Below are 19278 nucleotides of genomic sequence, written 5' to 3'. Positions count from 1 at the left end.
GCCAACATCCGTGAGTCTCCCATCCGTTCCCCCTAACTGCGATCGACAGTGACGAGTATTGCACAATCTTACAGGCTACGTCGGTGGATTATTCAGTCTTAAAGTAAGGACAAGTGCTTTGTAGATTGACAGCCACCATACTTTCCAACTTGGAGTAACTAGATTTTTCATTTTTACTCCGTGTCATTCGGTGGTTCCTGCACCCTCCGTGATTGCCTGGCATTTTAAGTCCAATCATGCCTTCTCTGGCTACAGTGCTATCACACAGCATACTAGCACTGGGGATTGGAAATTCTATACTCCATTCTGTGTCAGGTTATTGAATTGGTAGAGAGCTGTCCTAGGTGCACAGTATTGCGACTCCAGGGTTACTTGGTTCTTGGCGAGGTACTGCAGAATGTTGGTTGCAGATTTCTTGGCCAGTCTGTGCTCCAAGTCAGCCATCTTGGATTCTGATGTATAGTTAGGCTGGTGTCCATATTCAAAGTGGCTAATTGTGGCGGGACAGAGCGAGGACCATTACTCCAAGTCTACATATACATCTAAATCCATACCCCGCAAGCCAGCTGACGGTGTGTGGCGGAGGGTACCTAGAGTACCTCTATCGGTCCTCCATTTTATTCCAGTCTCTTATTGTCGGTATGCTTCTGTGTGGGCTCTAAAACCTCTGATTTTGTGCTCGTGGTCTCTTCGTAAGATATACATAGGAGAGAGCTATATACTGCTTGACTCCTCGGTGAAGTTATGTTCTCGAATCTTCAACAAAAGCTCTTACCGAGCTACTGAGCGTCTCTCCTGCAGAGTCTTCTACGGGAGTTTATGTATCATCTCCGTAACGCTTTCGCGATTACTAAATGATCCTGCAACGAAGCGCGCTGCTCTCCGTTGGATCTTCTCTCTCTCTTCTATCAACCCTATCTGGTACGGATTCCACACTGCTGAGCAGTATTCAAGCAGTGCTCGAACAAGTGTACTGTAGCCTACTTCCGTTGTTTTCGGATTGCATTTCCTTAGGATTCTTCCAATGAATGTCAGTCTGGCATCTACTTTACCGACGATCAACTTCATATGGTCATTCCATTTTAAATCACTCCTAATGCCTAATCCCACATAATTTACGAAATTAACTGCTTCCAGTTGCTGACCTACCATAGTGTAGCTAAATGATAAAGGATCTTTCTTTCTATGTATTCGCAGCACATTACACTTGTCTACATTGAGATTTAACTGCCATTCACTGCACCATGCGTCAATTCGTTGCAGATCCTCCTGCATTTCAGTACAATTTTCCATTGTTGCAACCTCTCGATATACTAAAGCAAGCATGAAAATGCATCGTCTTGGATTTCCCGCCATGCCTGCATAGTAAACACACTAATGCAACCAAATGTATTTCAATCCTTTATTTGGATTTCCCGTCATTTTATACGTAGAAAACTTGGCGTGTGCCAGTGGGGGGACGTGGGAGGATGTGGGAAATCCCATGACTCATCAGTGATATCATCAATAACGTCAACAGTGACTCAGGCTGTTCGAGAACCCGCTCAGAATACCTACTTTCACCAGGGCACTAAATCTTGCTTTCAGCAGTGAACTAGTACGAAAGATTGTAATATATATCGCTGGCTTTGTCATTATTCCATAGACATTGGTTGAACACAACAGTTTTCAGAAGTTTTTTAAAAGTTTAAACAGAAAGAGCTCACTATAAAGCTGGGAAAATCTTGGTTTGGTAAGAAGGAAGTAAAACTTCAGAGACATATTGTGGGTGCTAAACCAATTACTTGAGCCACTACGATTAGACGCTATCGCTAAATGTCCTAACCCTCAGAACAAAATAGTTTAAAGTAATTTCTAGCCTTGGTTTATGTCAGAAGACCACGTAATGCATCCTTTGATAGCCCATATATTGAAACAACATTCCCATTGGCGCTATAGTGCGGACCAGAAATTAGTGTTTGATAAAATTAAAGAAAATATGTTACAAGCACCTCTAATGTATAATCCCAGTTTCACCGAGGAATTTTGCGTTATCAAATGATGCCTCCGATTATGCTGTGGTTTGCGACGTTTCCCAGTGAGATTTATCAACAGAAAGGGGTAGTCATCGCAGTACAGCTTGTGCTAGCCGATTTGTAAATAATAGTGAAAGAAACTATTCTGTCACAGAAAGAAGCGCTAGCTGACGTCTGGAGATTTAAATGGTTTACGTACCTCTTAGTACGAAGCATAAACATAGTAAGCGCAGTAAGAATATAATATCTGAAACATCTTCCCCATGAACCATGGACCTTGCCGTTGGTGGGGAGGCTTGCGTGCCTTAGCGATACAGATAGCCGTACCGAAGGTGCCATCACAATGGAGGGGTATCTGTTGAGAGGCCAGACAACCGTGTGGTTCCTGAAGAGGGGCAGCAGCCTTTTCAGTGGGTGCACGGGCAACAGTCTGGAGGATTGATTGATGTGGCCTTGTAAAACTCACCAAAACGGCCTTGCTGTGCTGGTACTGCGAACGGCTGAAAGCAAGGAGAAACTACAGCCGTAATTTTTCCCGAGGGCATGCAGCTTTACTGTATGGTTAAATGATGATGGCATCCTCTTGATAAAATATTCCGGAGGTAAAATAATCCACTATTCGAATCTCTGGGTGGGGACTACTCAGGAAGACGTTGTTATCAGGAGAAAGAAAACTGATGTTCGACGGATCGGAGCGTGGAATGTCAGATCCCTTAATCGGACAGGTAGGTTAGAAAATTTAAAAAGATAAATGGATAGGTTATAGTTAGATATGGTGGCAATTAGTAAAGTTCGGTGGCAGGAGGAACAAGGCTTCTGGTCAGGTGACTACAGGATTATAAAAACAAAATCAAATAGGGGAAATGCAGGAGAGGGTTTAATAATGAATAGGAAAATAGGAATGCGGATAAGCTACTACAGACAGCATAGTGAACGCATTATTGTGGCCAAGATAGACACGAAGCCCATGCCTACCACAGCAGTTGTAGGGTCCCTTTTGCAATATTCACCATTATAGAGGTGAAACATAAATAAAAATGACTGTATGTGACTCAAAATGAATTACAAACATTGATTTATCTGCGAAAGGTAATAACACTAACTGTAAAAATGTACAATTTAGATCGATAAATGCAGAAAAGACATTTTTATTGTATGAGATTATAATGTGATTATCTTTTTAAGAGTATAAAATACAATGCAATGCTCATTCTTCTGTCTAGTCTGTTTTGTTCTGTTCGTTCTGGTGTTAGTTGGAATAAGGTACGCAAGCTATTGTGCCGCGCTAGCACTTGTTTCTGTCGTAACGTAATTGCAAATATTTAATGGTGTAAACTGTGTCCTAGTAAGAATATATTAATATAAAGTGATCTCCGTGTGTTATTTCAAGAACCTACGCCACATTTATCTTATGAAAAAATATTTAATGAAAATTATTTAGCGGTGGTCTCGCGGTTCTAGGCGCGCAGTCCGGAGCCGTGCGACTGCTACGGTCGCAGGTTCGAATCCTGCCTCGGGCATGGATGTGTGTGATGTCCTTAGGTTAGTTAGGTTTAAGTAGTTCTAAGTTCTAGGGGACTAATGACCACAGCAGTTGAGTCCCATAGTGCTCAGAGCCATTTTTGAAAATTATTTAGTATGTTTCCATCTGCTGCGGAGCGAGTAACAGTGATCTCTGACTGTTAAGAATTACTGCCATTACGCGGTACATTTAAAAATATTTTTGCACAACACAATGTCTTATAGCCGGAGCGGAAGAAATTATGTTAAAATATTCAGTGAGATTAATTGAAGGAATACAGTGAAATAATTTTATTAAAACTTGTCTATTTTCTGTGACAGTAATAATTTCAGAGCTGAGTACTACTACGCTATTGCATTTACAGTAATTTGTAGGGAGCCTGGCGCTTGGTAAAAACAGGTACAATACGTAATTGGCAACCTACGAAATTCATTATTTTGCTTATTATATCTCTTCTGTATTTATTTGAAAGCTAAACGTAAAAACTAACTTCACTAAAAATCAGTAACAAATCACGATAAATCAAAGGACAAACAAATTTACTAGGAGAGTGTTTCCTCTAAATAAATAGTTACATTATTTTTTTAAAGAGATATAATACAGTACACGTTTATATGCCAACTGCAGGTGACAAAGAGAGTGATGGAATGTACGGTGAGATAAAAGAAATTATTCAGATAGTGAAGGGAGCCGAAAATTTAATTGTCATCGGTGACTGGAATTCGATAGTAGGAACAGGAAGAGAGGGAAACGTAGTAGGTGAATATGGAAAGGGATTAAGAAATGAAAGAGGAAGCCGCCTGGTAAAATTTTGTACAGACCATAACATAATCATAGCTAACACTTGGTTCTAGAATCATAAAAGAAGGTTGTATACATGGAATAAGCCTGGAGATACTGGTAGGTCTCAGATAGATGTAAGACAGAGATTCAGGAACCAGGTTTTAAACTGTAACACATTTCGAGGGGCAGATGTGCACTCTAACCACAATCTAGTGATTATGAACTGTAGATTAAAACTGAAGAAACTGCAAAAAATTGGGAATTTGGCGAAATGGGACCTGAGGTTGTAGAGAGCTTCAGGGAGAGCATTAGGGAACGATTGACAAGAATGGTGGAATGAAATGCAGTAGAAAAAGAATGGGTAGCTTTGAGAGATGAAATAGTAAAGGTAGCGGAGGATCAAGTAGGTAAAAAGAGGAGGGCTAGCAGAAATCCTTGGGTAACAGAAGAGATATTGAATTTAACTGATGAAAGGAGAAAATATAAAAATGCAATAAATAAAGTAGTCAAAAAGGAATACAAACGTCTCAAAAATGAGATCGATAGGAAGTGTAAAATGGCTAAGCAGGGATGGCTGGAGGACAAATGTAAGGATATAGAGGCGTATATCACTAGAGGTAAGATACACTCCTGGAAATGGAAAAAAGAACACATTGACACCGGTGTGTCAGACCCACCATACTTGCTCCGGACACTGCGAGAGGGCTGTACAAGCAATGATCACACGCACGGCACAGCGGACACAACAGGAACCGCGGTGTTGGCCGTCGAATGGCGCTAGCTGCGCAGCATTTGTGCACCGCCGACGTCAGTGTCAGCCAGTTTGCCGTGGCATACGGAGCTCCATCGCAGTCTTTAACACTGGTAGCATGCCGCGACAGCGTGGACGTGAACCGTATGTGCAGTTGACGGACTTTGAGCGAAGGCGTATAGTGGGCATGCGGGAGGCCAGGTGGACGTACCGCCGAATTGCTCAACACGTGGGGCGTGAGGTCTCCACAGTACATCGATGTTGTCGCCAGTGGTCGGCGGAAGGTGCACGTGCCCGTCGACCTGGGACCGGACCGCAGCTACGCACGGATGCACGCCGAGACCGTAGGATCCTACGCAGTGCCGTAGGGGACCGCACCGCCACTTCCCAGCAAGTTAGGGACACTGTTGCTCCTGGGGTATCGGCGAGGACCATTCGCAACCGTCTCCATGAAGCTGGGCTACGGTCCCGCACACCGTTAGGCCGTCTTCCGCTCACGCCCCAACATCGCGCAGCCCGCCTCGAGTGGTGTCGCGACAGGCGTGAATGGAGGGACGAATGGAGACGTGTCGTCTTCAGCGATGAGAGTCGCTTCTGCCTTGGTGCCAATGATGGTCGTATGCGTGTTTGGCGCCGTGCAGGTGAGCGCCACAATCAGGACTGCATACGACCGAGGCACACAGGGCCAACACCCGGCATCATGGTGTGGGGAGCGATCTCCTACACTGGCCGTACACCTCTGGTGATCGTCGAGGGGACACTGAATAGTGCACGGTACATCCAAACCGTCATCGAACCCATCGTTCTACCATTCCTAGACCGGCAAGGGAACTTGCTGTTCCAACAGGACAGTGCACGTCCGCATGTATCCTGTGCCACCCAACGTGCTCTAGAAGGTGTAAGTCAACTACCCTGGCCAGCAAGATCTCCGGATCTGTTCCCCATTGAGCATGTTTGGGACTGAATGAAGCGTCGTCTCACGCGATCTGCACGTCCAGCACGAACGCTGGTCCAACTGAGGCGCCAGGTGGAAATGGCATGGCAAGCCGTTCCACAGGACTACATCCAGCATCTCTACGATCGTCTCCATGGGAGAATAGCAGCCTGCATTGCTGCGAAAGGTGGATATACACTGTACTAGTGCCGACATTGTGCATGCTCTGTTGCCTGTGTCTATGTGCCTGTGGTTCTGTCAGTGTGATCATGTGATGTATCTGACCCCAGGAATGTGTCAATAAAGTTTCCTCTTCCTGGGACACTGAATTCACGATGTTCTTATTTCAATTTCCAGGAGTGTAGATACTGCCTACAGGAAAATTAAAGAGACCTTTGGATAAAAAGAGAACCACTTACATGAATATCAAGAGCTCAGATGGAAACTCCGTTCTAAACAAAGAAGAGAAAGAAGGAAGGTGGAAGGAGCATATAGAGGGTCTATACAAGGGCGATGTACTTGAGGACAATATTATAGAAATGGAAGAGGATGTAGATGAAAATGAAATGGGAGATACGATACTGCGTTTGAGTTTGACAGAGCACTGAAAGACCTGAGTCGAAACAAGGCCCCTGGAGTAGACATTCCATTAGAACTACTGACAGCCTTGGGAGGGCGAGGTCTAACAAAAGACTACTATCTAGTGAGCAAGATGTATGAGACAAGCGAAATACCCTCAGACTTCAAGAAGACTATAATAATTCCAATCCCAAAGAAAGCAGGTGTTGACAGATGTGAAAATTACTGAACTATCAGATTAACAAACCACGGCTGCAAAATACCAACACGGATTCTTTACAGAGAAAAAAAAACAATGCAGGTTGGTATTACAGTGAAATTTAAAAAGAAATATTTAGTATCTCCCGTTGTTTATAATTTGAACAAGTAGTTTATTTCTATTTTTCCACTGAAGTCTTCAATATATCAACTAAATACTTAAAATGCAGTCTGAGGGGCTTTTACATAAAGGCGGCTGTTAATAGCTGATGCTGCAACACTTCACTATAAAATTCCTGTGTCGCGATTATGGCACTCGACAGTCTGTTCACAGTTCACTAGATAGATTGTTGCGTGCTGTCCTTAACCGTTTTATTCCGCTCAACTTGATCGTATTTGAACGTCGCTACGTACATACTTTTCCCCGATCGTGGGTACCAACCCAATACTACCCCCAGATGCGGTGCACGTCCGGCTCTTATCCTCGCTCAAACTCCACTCTCATCAAAGATGGTCACCCTATGCGCCCTCGAAACGACTGCCTAACTCAAAACAATGTTTGACTAAAAAAAATTACAAAGTCCGATTATTTGAATCTTCCACCGTTTCTTCACAAATAATGTTCTTGTGGCGTGATTTTGCTTTTCCCAGATTGTTGATACTAAACATATATAAAGAAATAAAAATACATACTTAATTACTCACGTACCTCTTTATGCTTTAGAATTCTGCTGCAAGTTTCGTCCCTTTAAATTTATTTATTACCAAACACTCAGTTTCTTTCAGTCGAGTCCCATATTCAGACTGCTCAATCAAAAATGGTACATATTCTGCTAAATCGGCTATGACTACTCGATGCAGGTCTACTAGCCACATCAGTAAATACTTTGTTCATATTAATCGGCCAAAGCATTGCCGAGATATTAGCTTCTGAACTTTCATAAATTTACAATTTTTAAGAAAACTATAACTTTTAAACTATTATACATTTTTGTGGCGAGTCTAGATAATTTAGCTTTACATATTTTTCTTTCCATGAGTGCCAACTCGCACCTCCGTGTCACTCTTAGTTCTGTTTTTATCAGTTTTTCTCTGGCACATAAATTCCTCCAGGGGCGCAAACACGGCCATATGCTCCCCTGCCAAGCTTCCGCTCGGGTTTTCCCAAGGCCGCTTAATCGCCAGTCCCTCTCGATGGCCCCGCAACAACCGTCAACCACGTGCTCTGTGGCGGAAAACTTGACTCTAATCTCCCGCCACAGCTTGTACCCTCACAATTATCACTACTTGCTACTCAATAAACGTAGTGCATGGTAGCGCAAGTAGCACCAAACCCAGTCTGCACCCTCAGAAACGAAATAGTACACAGAAGCAAACTACATATGATAGCAGAAAAAGCGCAATGGACAAGTCCCTATATTTTCTTATTTGGCAGCTTATACCTACCATAACTTAAGTAAACCTTCTCTAAATACGTTTATGCATGAGCATTTCCGTGATGATGATATGATTGTCTAAAGGTTGTAAGTAACAAAACATAAACGAACCGAAGGTGCACCCGCAAGTTTTCTTAAAGTGCTCTAAATATTGTTCATTTTTATCAGTCTTTTTATTTCGTTGCACTATATTTCTTAGTAGCAATTATACTGCACATACAGCAAGCACTACACCTTTTTTCGTCTTCTGTCGTGTGCCTCTGACCTGCATCAGTGTTGCAGCTCAGATCTCAGGCTCCATTTCTCAAGTTCTCCTGCCAGTCAGCTAACTCGATTTTAATAGGAACAAACAAAATTCACCCAATCAATTTCGTATCAGCAAAGGTGTCTGGGTACCAAGAACTTGTCGGATGTAAACTCACCCCTTCTGCTACTCGGACTTGGCACAGTTAAAGCGAAATTTCAGAGCGAAACCTGACACAAACATACAGATGGTAGTTACCAAGAAATATATGGTGGCTACAGACTTTTCTTTAATTGCAATAATTTGTTCCATTCAGGAACAGAAACGGCCCAAATCGTTGCAACTGTACAACAATGAGACAAGGTTTCTCTAAGCAAACCGTAACTAGAAAATATGTGACCAGAATAGTACTCAAAAACATATTATATGGGGGGTTCCACACTAGGTTCCAGCAACAACCCTGTCTCTAGCTTTACCCAAACAATAATATAACTGCTACTCAATGACCAATGAAAATTACAGCACTATAAAATGAATAAAATACCCCATGGCACGATATAAACCACAAATCACCCTATATTCCCTTGAAACCAAGTAACCCTAAACATATAAACAAAATAACAACAAATTATATATCCCATCAAATCTAAATATTTCTTCAATGACTACAAAAATATGTTATATGTATACCATTCAACTCCATATTCTCATCAGTCAATGTAATGCTCAACTATCTCCATCCCCACACATTAAAAAAATTTGGTGTGTGACCAAATCACAATCACCACTCAGAAAAATTTGATCAGTATTCGTGTCATTATAAACAATAAGGAAAAGTCACTTAATGTTCCTCTCTCACATTCACATCCTATCACGTACATGTAAGTGCTGTACAGTGACTACAAGAGTTGTAGCCCATATCACTAATCATTATGAGAGAATTAGCTGTGTCAACTGGCTGCTCCACAACTTCAGGTACCACTATACTTTTGCCAAGATAAATATGAAAACCACAAGGCCATCCAGAAAATTCTTAAAACTAAACACATGTGTAAATACACTCCTCGAAATGGAAAAAAGAACACATTGACACCGGTGTGTCAGATCCACCATACTTGCTCCGGACACTGCGAGAGGGCTGTACAAGCAATGATCACACGCACGCCACAGCGGACACACCAGGATCTGCGGTGTTGGCCGTCGAATGGCGCTAGCTGCGCAGCATTTGTGCACCGCCGCCGTCAGTGTCAGCCAGTTTGCCGTGGCATACGGAGCTCCATCGCAGTCTTTAACACTGGTAGCATGCCAAGACAGCGTGGACGTGAACCGTATGTGCAGTTGACGGACTTTGGGCGAGGGCGTATAGTGGGCGTGCAGGAGGCCGGGTGGACGTACCGCCGAATTGCTCAACACGTGGGGCGTGAGGTCTCCACAGTACATCGATGTTGTCGCCAGTGGTCGGCGGAAGGTGCACGTGCCCGTCGACCTGGGACCGGACCGCAGCGACGCACGGATGCACGCCAAGACCATAGGATCCTACACAGTGCTGTAGGGGACCGCACCGCCACTTCCCAGCAAATTAGGGACACTGTTGCTCCTGGGGTATCGGCGAGGACCACTCGCAACCGTCTCCATGAAGCTGGGCTACGGTCCCGCACACCGTTAGGCCGTCTTCCGCTCACGCCCCAACATCGTGCACCCCGCCTCCAGTGGTGTCGCGACAGGCGTGAATGGAGGGACGAATGGAGACGTGTCGTCTTCAGCGATGAGAGTCGCTTCTGCCTTGGTGCCAATGATGGTCGTATGCGTGTTTGGCGCCGTGCAGGTGAGCGCCACAATCAGGACTGCATACGACCGAGGCACACAGGGCCAACACCCGGCATCATGGTGTGGGGAGCGATCTCCTACACTGGCCGTACTCCTCTGGTGATCGTCGATGGGACACTGAATAGTGCACGGTACATCCAAACAATGAATTCACGGTGTTCTTTTTTCAATTTCCAGGAGTGTAGTATACAGCATGGAGTCCCTTGCCAAAAAAAACTTAGCTAGCATACACATGATAAATTAGAGGATCTCTGCAAGTGCTATAGGGTATTACCTGACCTTAATGTGCTCATTTGCATTCACTTTGAGTGAATACTCAAAATCAGTCTCCTTCCCTGATTTTTCAGAAAACACATCTTTGTTTTTACTCAATAACTGATATAATTTTGCCTTCTCATCTTCAGAAATCCACTTTGTACCACTTACTTCTCACCTTATCTCGTTCTTAACCCTCAGTCATCAAGCATTGTGCTACATGCAAACTAGCCACCAGTTCTGTATCATTGAGTGCATTTTTGAATTTAACCTTTTTTCTTCCCTCAACAGTATTCAGTTCCACCATAAGGTCCTTACAATCTACATATGACTCATATTTACTCAGGAAATGAATCTATAACATCAAATTCATACTTAAACTACCTCCTCTCTGGATTCCAGCGGCTATCTGATTTGGTGAAGACTGCCGGTCTTGCTTACGAGATGAAGGCAGAGCTCACCATCTGCAGCATCGTTAACAGAACCGACTGCGGACCTTTGGTGCAGAGCCGGGTGGAGGGTCTGAATCAGAGGCTCAGACGGTTTTGCGACCGTATTGGCTGCAGATTCCTTGACTTGCGCCATAGGGTGGTGGGGTTTCGGGTTCCGCTGAATAGGTCAGGAGTTCACTACACTCAGCTGGCGGCTACACGGGTAGCGGCGGCTGTGTGGCGTGGACTGGGCGGTTTTTTAGGTTAGAAGGCCTCGGGAAAGTGCGGGGTGGGCTGCAATGTCAAAGGGTGCTTGGCAATTACAGGACGTGCTTGGATCAAGGAACAGTCGGAATTATAGTTGTCAATTGTTGTAGTTGCGCTGGAAAAGTCCCTGAGCTTCAAGCGCTAATAGAAAGCACAGAAGCTGATATCGTTATGGGTACAGAAAGCTGGCTAAAGCCTGAAATATGTTCTGCAGAAATTTTTACGAAGTCTCAGACGGTGTTCAGGAAAGATAGATTAGGCAGAATTGGTGGTGGAGTGTTTGTGTCTGTCAGTAGTGGTTTATCTTGTAGTGAAGTCGAAGTAGATACTCCGTGCGAATTGGTGTGGGTGGAGGTTATACTTAACAGCCGAATTAAGTTAATAATTGGGTCCTTCTACCGACCCCCAGACTCCGATGATAAAGTTGCGGAACAGTTCAGAGAAAGTTTGTGTCTCGTAACAAATAAATACCCCACTCATACGGTTATAGTTGGTGGGGACTTCAACCTACCCTCGGTATGTTGGCAAAAATACTTGTTCGAAACCGGTGGTAGGCAGAAAACGTCTTCCGAGATTGTCCTAAATGCATTCTCCGAAAATTATTTCGAGCAGTTAGTCCACGAACCCACGCGAATTGTAAATGGTTGCGAAAACACACTTGACCTCTTGGCCACAAAAAATCCAGAGCTGATAGAGAGCATCATGACTGATACAGGGATTAGTGATCACAAGGTCATTGTAGCTAGGCTCAATACCATTTCTTCCAAACCCATCAGAAACAAACGCAAAATAATTTTATTTAAAAAAGCGGATAAAGTGCCACTAGAAGCCTTCCTAAAAGACAATTTCCATTCCTTCCGAACTGACTATGCGCATGTAGACGAGATGTGGCTCAAAGTTATAGTAGCAACAGCAATTGAGTGATTCATACCTCATAAATTGGTAAGAGATGGAACGGATCCCACGTGGTACACAAAAAAGGTCCGAACGCTGTTGCAGAGGCAACGGAAAAAGCATGCGAAGTTCAGAAGAACGCGAAATCCCGAAGATGGGCTAAAATTTACAGACGCGCGAAATTTGGCACGTACTTCGATGCGAGATGCCTTTAATAGGTTCCACAACGAAACATTGTCTCGAAATTTGGTAGAAAATCCGAAGAAATTCTGGTCGTATGTAAAGTACACAAGCGGCAAGACCCAGTCAATACCTTCGCTGCGCAGTGCCGATGGTACTGTTATCGACGACTGTGCCGCTAAAGCGGAGTTATTGAACGCAGTTTTCCGAAATTCCTTCACCAGGGAAGACGAATGGAATATTTCAGAATTTGAAACACGAACATCTGCTAGCATGAGTTTCTTAGAAGTAGATACCTTAGGGGTTGCGAAGCAACTCAAATCGCTTGACACGGGCAAGTCTTCAGGTCCAGATTGTATACCGATTAGGTTCCTTTCAGATTACGCTGATACTATAGCTCCCTACTTAGCACTCATATACAACCGCTCGCTCACCGATAGATCTGTACCTACAGATTGGAAAATTGCGCAGGTCGCACCAGTGTTCAAGAAGGGTAGTAGGAGGAATCCATTTAACTACAGACCTATATCATTGACGTCGGTTTGCAGTAGGGTTTTGGAGCATATACTGTATTCAAACATTATGAATCACCTCGAAGGGAACGATCTATTGACACGTAATCAGCATGGCTTCAGAAAACATCGCTCTTGTGCAACGCAGCTAGCTCTTTATTCGCACGAAGTAATGGCCGCTATCGACAGGGGATCTCAAGTTGATTCCGTATTTCTAGATTTCCGGAAAGCTTTTGACACCGTTCCTCACAAGCGACTTCTAATCAAGTTGCGGAGCTATGGGGTATCGTCTCAGTTGTGCGACTGGATTCGTGATTTCCTGTCAGGAAGGTCGCAGTTCGTAGTAATAGACGGCAAATCATCGAGTAAAACTGAAGTGATATCAGGTGTTCCCCAGGGAAGCGTCCTGGGACCTCTACTGTTCCTGATCTATATAAATGACCTGGGTGACAATCTGAGCAGTTCTCTTAGACTGTTCGCAGATGATGCTGTAATTTACCGTCTAGTAAGGTCATCCGAAGACCAGTATCAGCTGCAAAGCGATTTAGAAAAGATTGCTGTATGGTGTGTCAGGTGGCAGTTGACGCTAAATAACGAAAAGTGTGAGGTGATCCACATGAGTTCCAAAAGAAACCCGTTGGAATTCGATTACTCGATAAATAGTACAATTCTCAAGGCTGTCAATTCAACTAAGTACCTGGGTGTTAAAATTACGAACAACTTCAGTTGGAAGGACCACATAGATAATATTGTCGGGAAGGCGAGCCCAAGGTTGCGTTTCATTGGCAGGACACTTAGCAGATGCAACAAGTCCACTAAAGAGACAGCTTACACTACACTCGTTCGTCCTCTGTTAGAATATTGCTGCGCGGTGTGGGATCCTTACCAGGTGGGATTGACGGAGCACATCGAAAGGGTGCAAAAAAGGGCAGCTCGTTTTGTATTATCGCGTTATAGGGGAGAGAGTGTGGCAGATATGATACACGAGTTGGGATGGAAGTCATTACAGCATAGACGTTTTTCGTCGCGGCGAGATCTTTTTACGAAATTTCAGTCACCAACTTTCTCTTCCGAATCCGAAAATATTCTGTTGAGCCCAACCTACATAGGTAGGAATGATCATCAAAATAAAATAAGAGAAATCAGAGCTCGAACAGAAAGGTTTAGGTGTTCGTTTTTCCCGCTCGCTGTTCGGGAGTGTAATAGTAGAGAGATAGTATGATTGTGGTTCGATGAACCCTCTGCCAAGCACTTAAATGTGAATTGCAGAGTAGTCATGTAGATGTAGATGTAGTTTACTGAAAATTACTATAGCATTTTTAATTTTCACCACTGTGACTGGAAATTACACCTCGTCCCTGTCCTTAATATGATCATAAAAGATCTCTGCCAACCCTGAGACAGATCTTCTAGTATCCAACAAAACAATTTCACAGAGCCTGCCACACCAACAGTTATTATCAGCTGTACCTCTTCAATAAAATCATGCTTCAATTCAGTTTTGGTCAATAAGTCCTCTTCTGTATCTTGTATGTAATCTTTAGCCTTGGTGCACACCTGCTCTTCACTAAAAGATTCAATATCCTTATCGCCTGAATATATTTAATCAAACGACTCTTTAATTGCAGTTTCCTACACTCAGCACACCTAGCTTTTTAGGAAATCTATATTTTTCTTCCTCCCAGGTCTCTTGTATCAACTGCAAGTGCAACTTTGCAAATCAAACTAGTCATCAGCATCATAATCACACTCATCCTTCCCGACTCATTCATTATTTAGCTGCTCATGCATGGCTATCTGTTGTACATCATTATACACTGTGAAATTTTGGATTCCATCAACATCCTAATTTATTGTATCATTATTCACAGCATTATTATCGACTATACCATCTTTTCTTATTATAAATACACATTCTTTATCCAATGGTTTAACAACATTATTTCAATTAACTATTTCCTTGTAAGCATATTTCAATTTCTCACTTTCCCTACATAAATCCCTGATTTACCTGACATAATCATGCTTGCTAGTCTCCCAATCATCAGGTGCACACTTCTGAAACCATTTTGCCCTGGCTATCCAATCATCAGAATCAAAATCACTCTCTGCTTTATTCTCCCATGCTTCCTTAAAAAAATGCGTATGCCGAGCTTCTTCACTCACACTGTTATCAACAGACATAAACTTACTTGAATCAACAGAATCCCTCACAGTTTCAATCACAATATCAACACCTGTAGCTTCCTTCTGCACAATAAAAACTTCACCTGCAGCTACTGCTCGTTCATCGGTTACAGGAAGGTAGTTCTCTATCATTACGGGACTGAGTACCTCCACATACATTAAGAACACATTCTGCAGCCTTGTGCTGCATATCAACATCGTTACCCAAAACAACATCTGATACAGGATTTACCTCCTGCTCACTATTTAATACATTCACACTGCTGGGGCACATAACTTCCTGTATACCTCCATCAGCAACAACATTTGAATTGGGCACTGTGGCCTCCACATAATTTGTACCTCTAACTACTGGTGAATGTTCCATTGCATTCAACACATTGCTATTTCTGCTGTGTATAAATTAATGGTATCATAGTATATTACTTTAAATGAAACGGCGACGAAAATAACGTTACTGGATACTTTAGTGGTAAATTCCACGATTTGTGTGACAAAGTACCATATAGTTGACACCACACTGAAGAAACTCGCACAGAGTAGTAATATCCTACTCAGCACATGCCTTATTAAGTCGCAACAAATTTGTAGCACTGATTGAACCATCGACCTCCAAGAGGCTTACGATCAAATGGTAGCTGAACTGATTGAGTCACAAATCAATCGTTCCAATCCACGCACCCCTTCAACCACACCAGGAGTCCCCTTTGTGCCTATAACTTGCCCCTACAGCCTGGAGGAGTAATGTTGATCTTCTTATAGAACTGGTAAAGTGCGTGGGGATTCATATGCTGTTCTACCTCACCAAACTACAATAGAACTCTACATTAATAGAGCCACCTGATTCGGGAGTTGTATAAAGTTATAGTATATGAAGGATAACGTTCGCTTGAAGTCGACTTCACACAGGTATAGCTACACCTACACAGTTGGGTTGACTTTTAAATGTGAGTGAACTCCAGTTCCGTAGCAAAACTTGTATAATAAATTATATACGTCAAATAACAAGCCCAGAAGTGGCAAAATTTATTGGTAATAACCTTACAGGTTTTACAGAGTTACCAGACAGGTGATTACAGGAAACTTCTTACGTTTTCCTTTGCCAAAGTACATGGCATTGCCTTGCTGGAGGCCACATCATCAGAATTTATTGTATGCTTGTCCTCCGCAGAAGATCACTCATGTGTATCCACAACGAGTTGTATCTTTCTTTTCAGCTACCTTGACGAATGTAGTGTCATCACTTCGACATTTGTTGATAATGCTTTGCCGATGTGGCTGCTATAATCACATTACTCGTCATTGTTTTCTGTATACTCGTATTATGACGTCGATATCTTTGTCCCTGCAAACACTGCAATTTTGAGGTACGATACTTCGTAACATTTAGTGTCATTTTGCTTATGACTTGATTATTGAGGGTCCGAACGTAAATGATATGGTTGAGGGCTGGATAATAAGCGTATATTTCAGCTGAGGCACCATCATGGGTTGGTAGAATCTTTAAGGTCATTTACTGTTGTGATCTATAATTTTCTCAGAACATGATTTCCACATCAGTAACTGCATATCTGAACGTCACAAAGAACAACGTCAAAGTGTTGTGGCATTTGTTTTAAATTTATAGCAATTTATTGTGATCATAAAATGTCTTGGGTTAGGTGTATTTGATGGCCGTTTGTGCCTAAAGGGCATACAAAATTGAATGTTCATATGTGATTTAATGTACTTTACGATACACATCTAATTTAATGAATTAAATAGGAGATATGGAAGCGACGTTATTTAATTTGTGGTTGCAAAGCGTGTGGCATCTCACAATATACGACAGTAGATCTATTTCTCCAAGATATCGACTCCGACATTGTCCTTCGAAATGTCACATCTCTCACTGTTTACAAGCAGTAGATAGTCTTCTGCAGTCTATATGGTAATAAAAACATCTTATTCCTTCCTTCTGTCCCGAGTACGACAATTGTGTTGAATGTGTGTTTATGGTGGTGAAGTTGATTATATGGTTTTATTATGATAAGCCATGGTTTCCAGAAATGCAGCTGCACAGATTGTATACACATTTTACATATTTAGATAGTGCTGTTCCATGAACATCGCGCTTTTCTCTTTTCTAACACATATTTTTAATATATTGTGAGCGATGATATCAAACAAATATAGTCTATGAAGCGTTTAGACAGCCTTATGACTACAAACTACTCTTTATTACACATCCTTCATTAGATTCAAGTCATTTGATATAATACCAGTAACTGAAAATGAACATCAACATTCAAATTTTTTCTAGTGAATAACGCCTTTCAGTATCTCCACCCCTCCTAAAATGGTCCTTGAGAATAATTTAAATACTAGAATATGTACTTTCTGGTGTATTGTCATTTATATCAAGATTTGGCCTAATTAGATACTGTCAGTCTGTGAATTTGCCTGCTTAGTGCTGTTTTTTTTATGCAGTTATGAGCCTGGTCAGGTTAGTTTTACGACATGGAATCACTACATCTAAATTCTAATATGTTAACTGTTATTAGACATAGACACCGTTTAGAATATTTCAGGTGCAGATTTGACAATTATTTGCTTATTTGGAAATTAACTTACACTTTCTTTACATTGGAGACACATATGATGTCACATTAATTAATTTGATTCTAACAGCGTCTTTTTTAATCCACTAACCTCAAAAAGCAATTTGAACATTGTAGACAGCATATGTATTTTGAAGGTTTGTACAATTTTCTCTGCAGTTATACGCCTGGTCAGGTTAGTTTTACGATATCGAAATATTAGGACTGCATTTTCAAATGTCAACTATCATTAGGCACTGAAATCTAACAATGAGAGTGCATACTTTAGAAGTTTAGGCACTAATTTCGTGAATACGAGTATATGTCGAAATTAACTCGTACTTTCGAACTACGGAAGATTTTTCAGTGCAGCCATCTCCTGGTGACAGTAGAAACAGGGATGTAATACAGGATTTGTTTTTATAGCACATTATCTGGGTTTGTGGGATAGTATTTAAGGTAAAACTCATGTTTCTAATTCGTTATTTGTGTTTTAGAGGCAAAATTTAATTTTTACTGACCTATAGATGTTGTTGCAGTCTTCAGCCCAGCGACTGGTTTGGTGCAGCTCTCCAGGCTACTCTATCCTGTGCAAGCTTCTTCATCTCCCAGTACCTACGGCAATCTTCATCCTTCTGAATTTGCTTAGTGTATTCATCTTTTCGTTTCCCTCTACGATTTGTACCCTCCACGCTGCCCTCCGGTATTACATTGGAGGTCACTTGATGCCTCAGAACATATCCTACCAACAGATCACTCCTTCTAGTCAACTTGTGCCACAAATTTCTCTTCTCCTCAATTTTTTTCAATACCTCCTGATTAGTTATGTGATATACCCAACTAATCTTCAGCATTCTTCTGTAGCACCACATTTCAAAAGCCTCTATTCTCTTCTTGTCAAATCTATTTACCGTCCGTGTTTCACATCCATACATGGCTACATTCCATACAAATACTTTCGGAAACGACTTCCTTACACTTAAATCTATACTCGATGTTAACAAATTACTCTTCTTCAGAAACGCTTTCCTTGCCATTGCCAGTCTACATTTTATATCCTCTCTACTTCGACCATCATCAGTTATTTAGCTCCCCAAATAGCAAAACTCCTTTACTACTTTAAGTGTCTCATTTCCTAATCTAATTCCCTCAGCATTACCCGACTTAATTCGACTACATTCTATTATCCTAGTTTTGCGTTTGTTGATGTTCATCTTATATCCTCCTTTCAAGACACTGTCCATTACGTTCAGCTGCTCTTCCAAGTCCTTTGCTGTCTCTGAGAGAATTACAATGTTGTCGGCGAACGTCAAAGTTTTTGTTTCTTCTCAATGAATTTTAATACCTACTTCGATTTTTTCTTTTGTTTCCTTTACTGCTTACTCAATATACAGATTGAACAACATCGGGGTTCAGCTACAACGCTGTTTCATTCCCTTCCCAACCACTGCTTCCCTTTCATGCCCCTCGACTCTTATAACCGCCATCTGTTTTCAGTACACATTTTCTCTAAGTCTATAAATGCTAGAAACGTAGGTTTGCCTTTCCTTGATCTATTTTCTAAGATAAGTCATAGGCTCAGTATAGCCTCACGTCTTCCAACGTTTCTACGGAATCCAGACTGATCTTCCCTGAGGTCGGCTTCTACCAGTTTTTTCCTCTATTATAACAAAGCGACACAGTA

General features: G+C 42.1%; 1 protein-coding gene across 1 annotated transcript in view; it reads right to left on the bottom strand.

Annotated features, from left to right (window-relative positions):
• LOC126282317 (zinc finger protein interacting with ribonucleoprotein K-like) overlaps positions 1–19278 on the bottom strand; it is a 147448-nt gene that overhangs the window by 116694 nt on the left and 11476 nt on the right. The window contains exons 2-4 of the mRNA XM_049981974.1: positions 15173–15407; positions 14840–15078; positions 14299–14395 (exon numbers count right to left, since the gene is read on the bottom strand). Coding sequence (XP_049837931.1) covers positions 14299–14395; positions 14840–15078; positions 15173–15407 — 571 coding nt within the window. The remainder of the gene's footprint in view (positions 1–14298; positions 14396–14839; positions 15079–15172; positions 15408–19278) is intronic.

Source organism: Schistocerca gregaria, chromosome 7, assembly GCF_023897955.1.
Source record: "Schistocerca gregaria isolate iqSchGreg1 chromosome 7, iqSchGreg1.2, whole genome shotgun sequence".
Classification (NCBI taxonomy): Eukaryota; Metazoa; Arthropoda; class Insecta; order Orthoptera; family Acrididae; genus Schistocerca; species Schistocerca gregaria.
The sequence above is the reverse complement of the archived record's forward strand: the minus strand, read 5'-3'. Positions and strand labels throughout refer to the sequence as shown.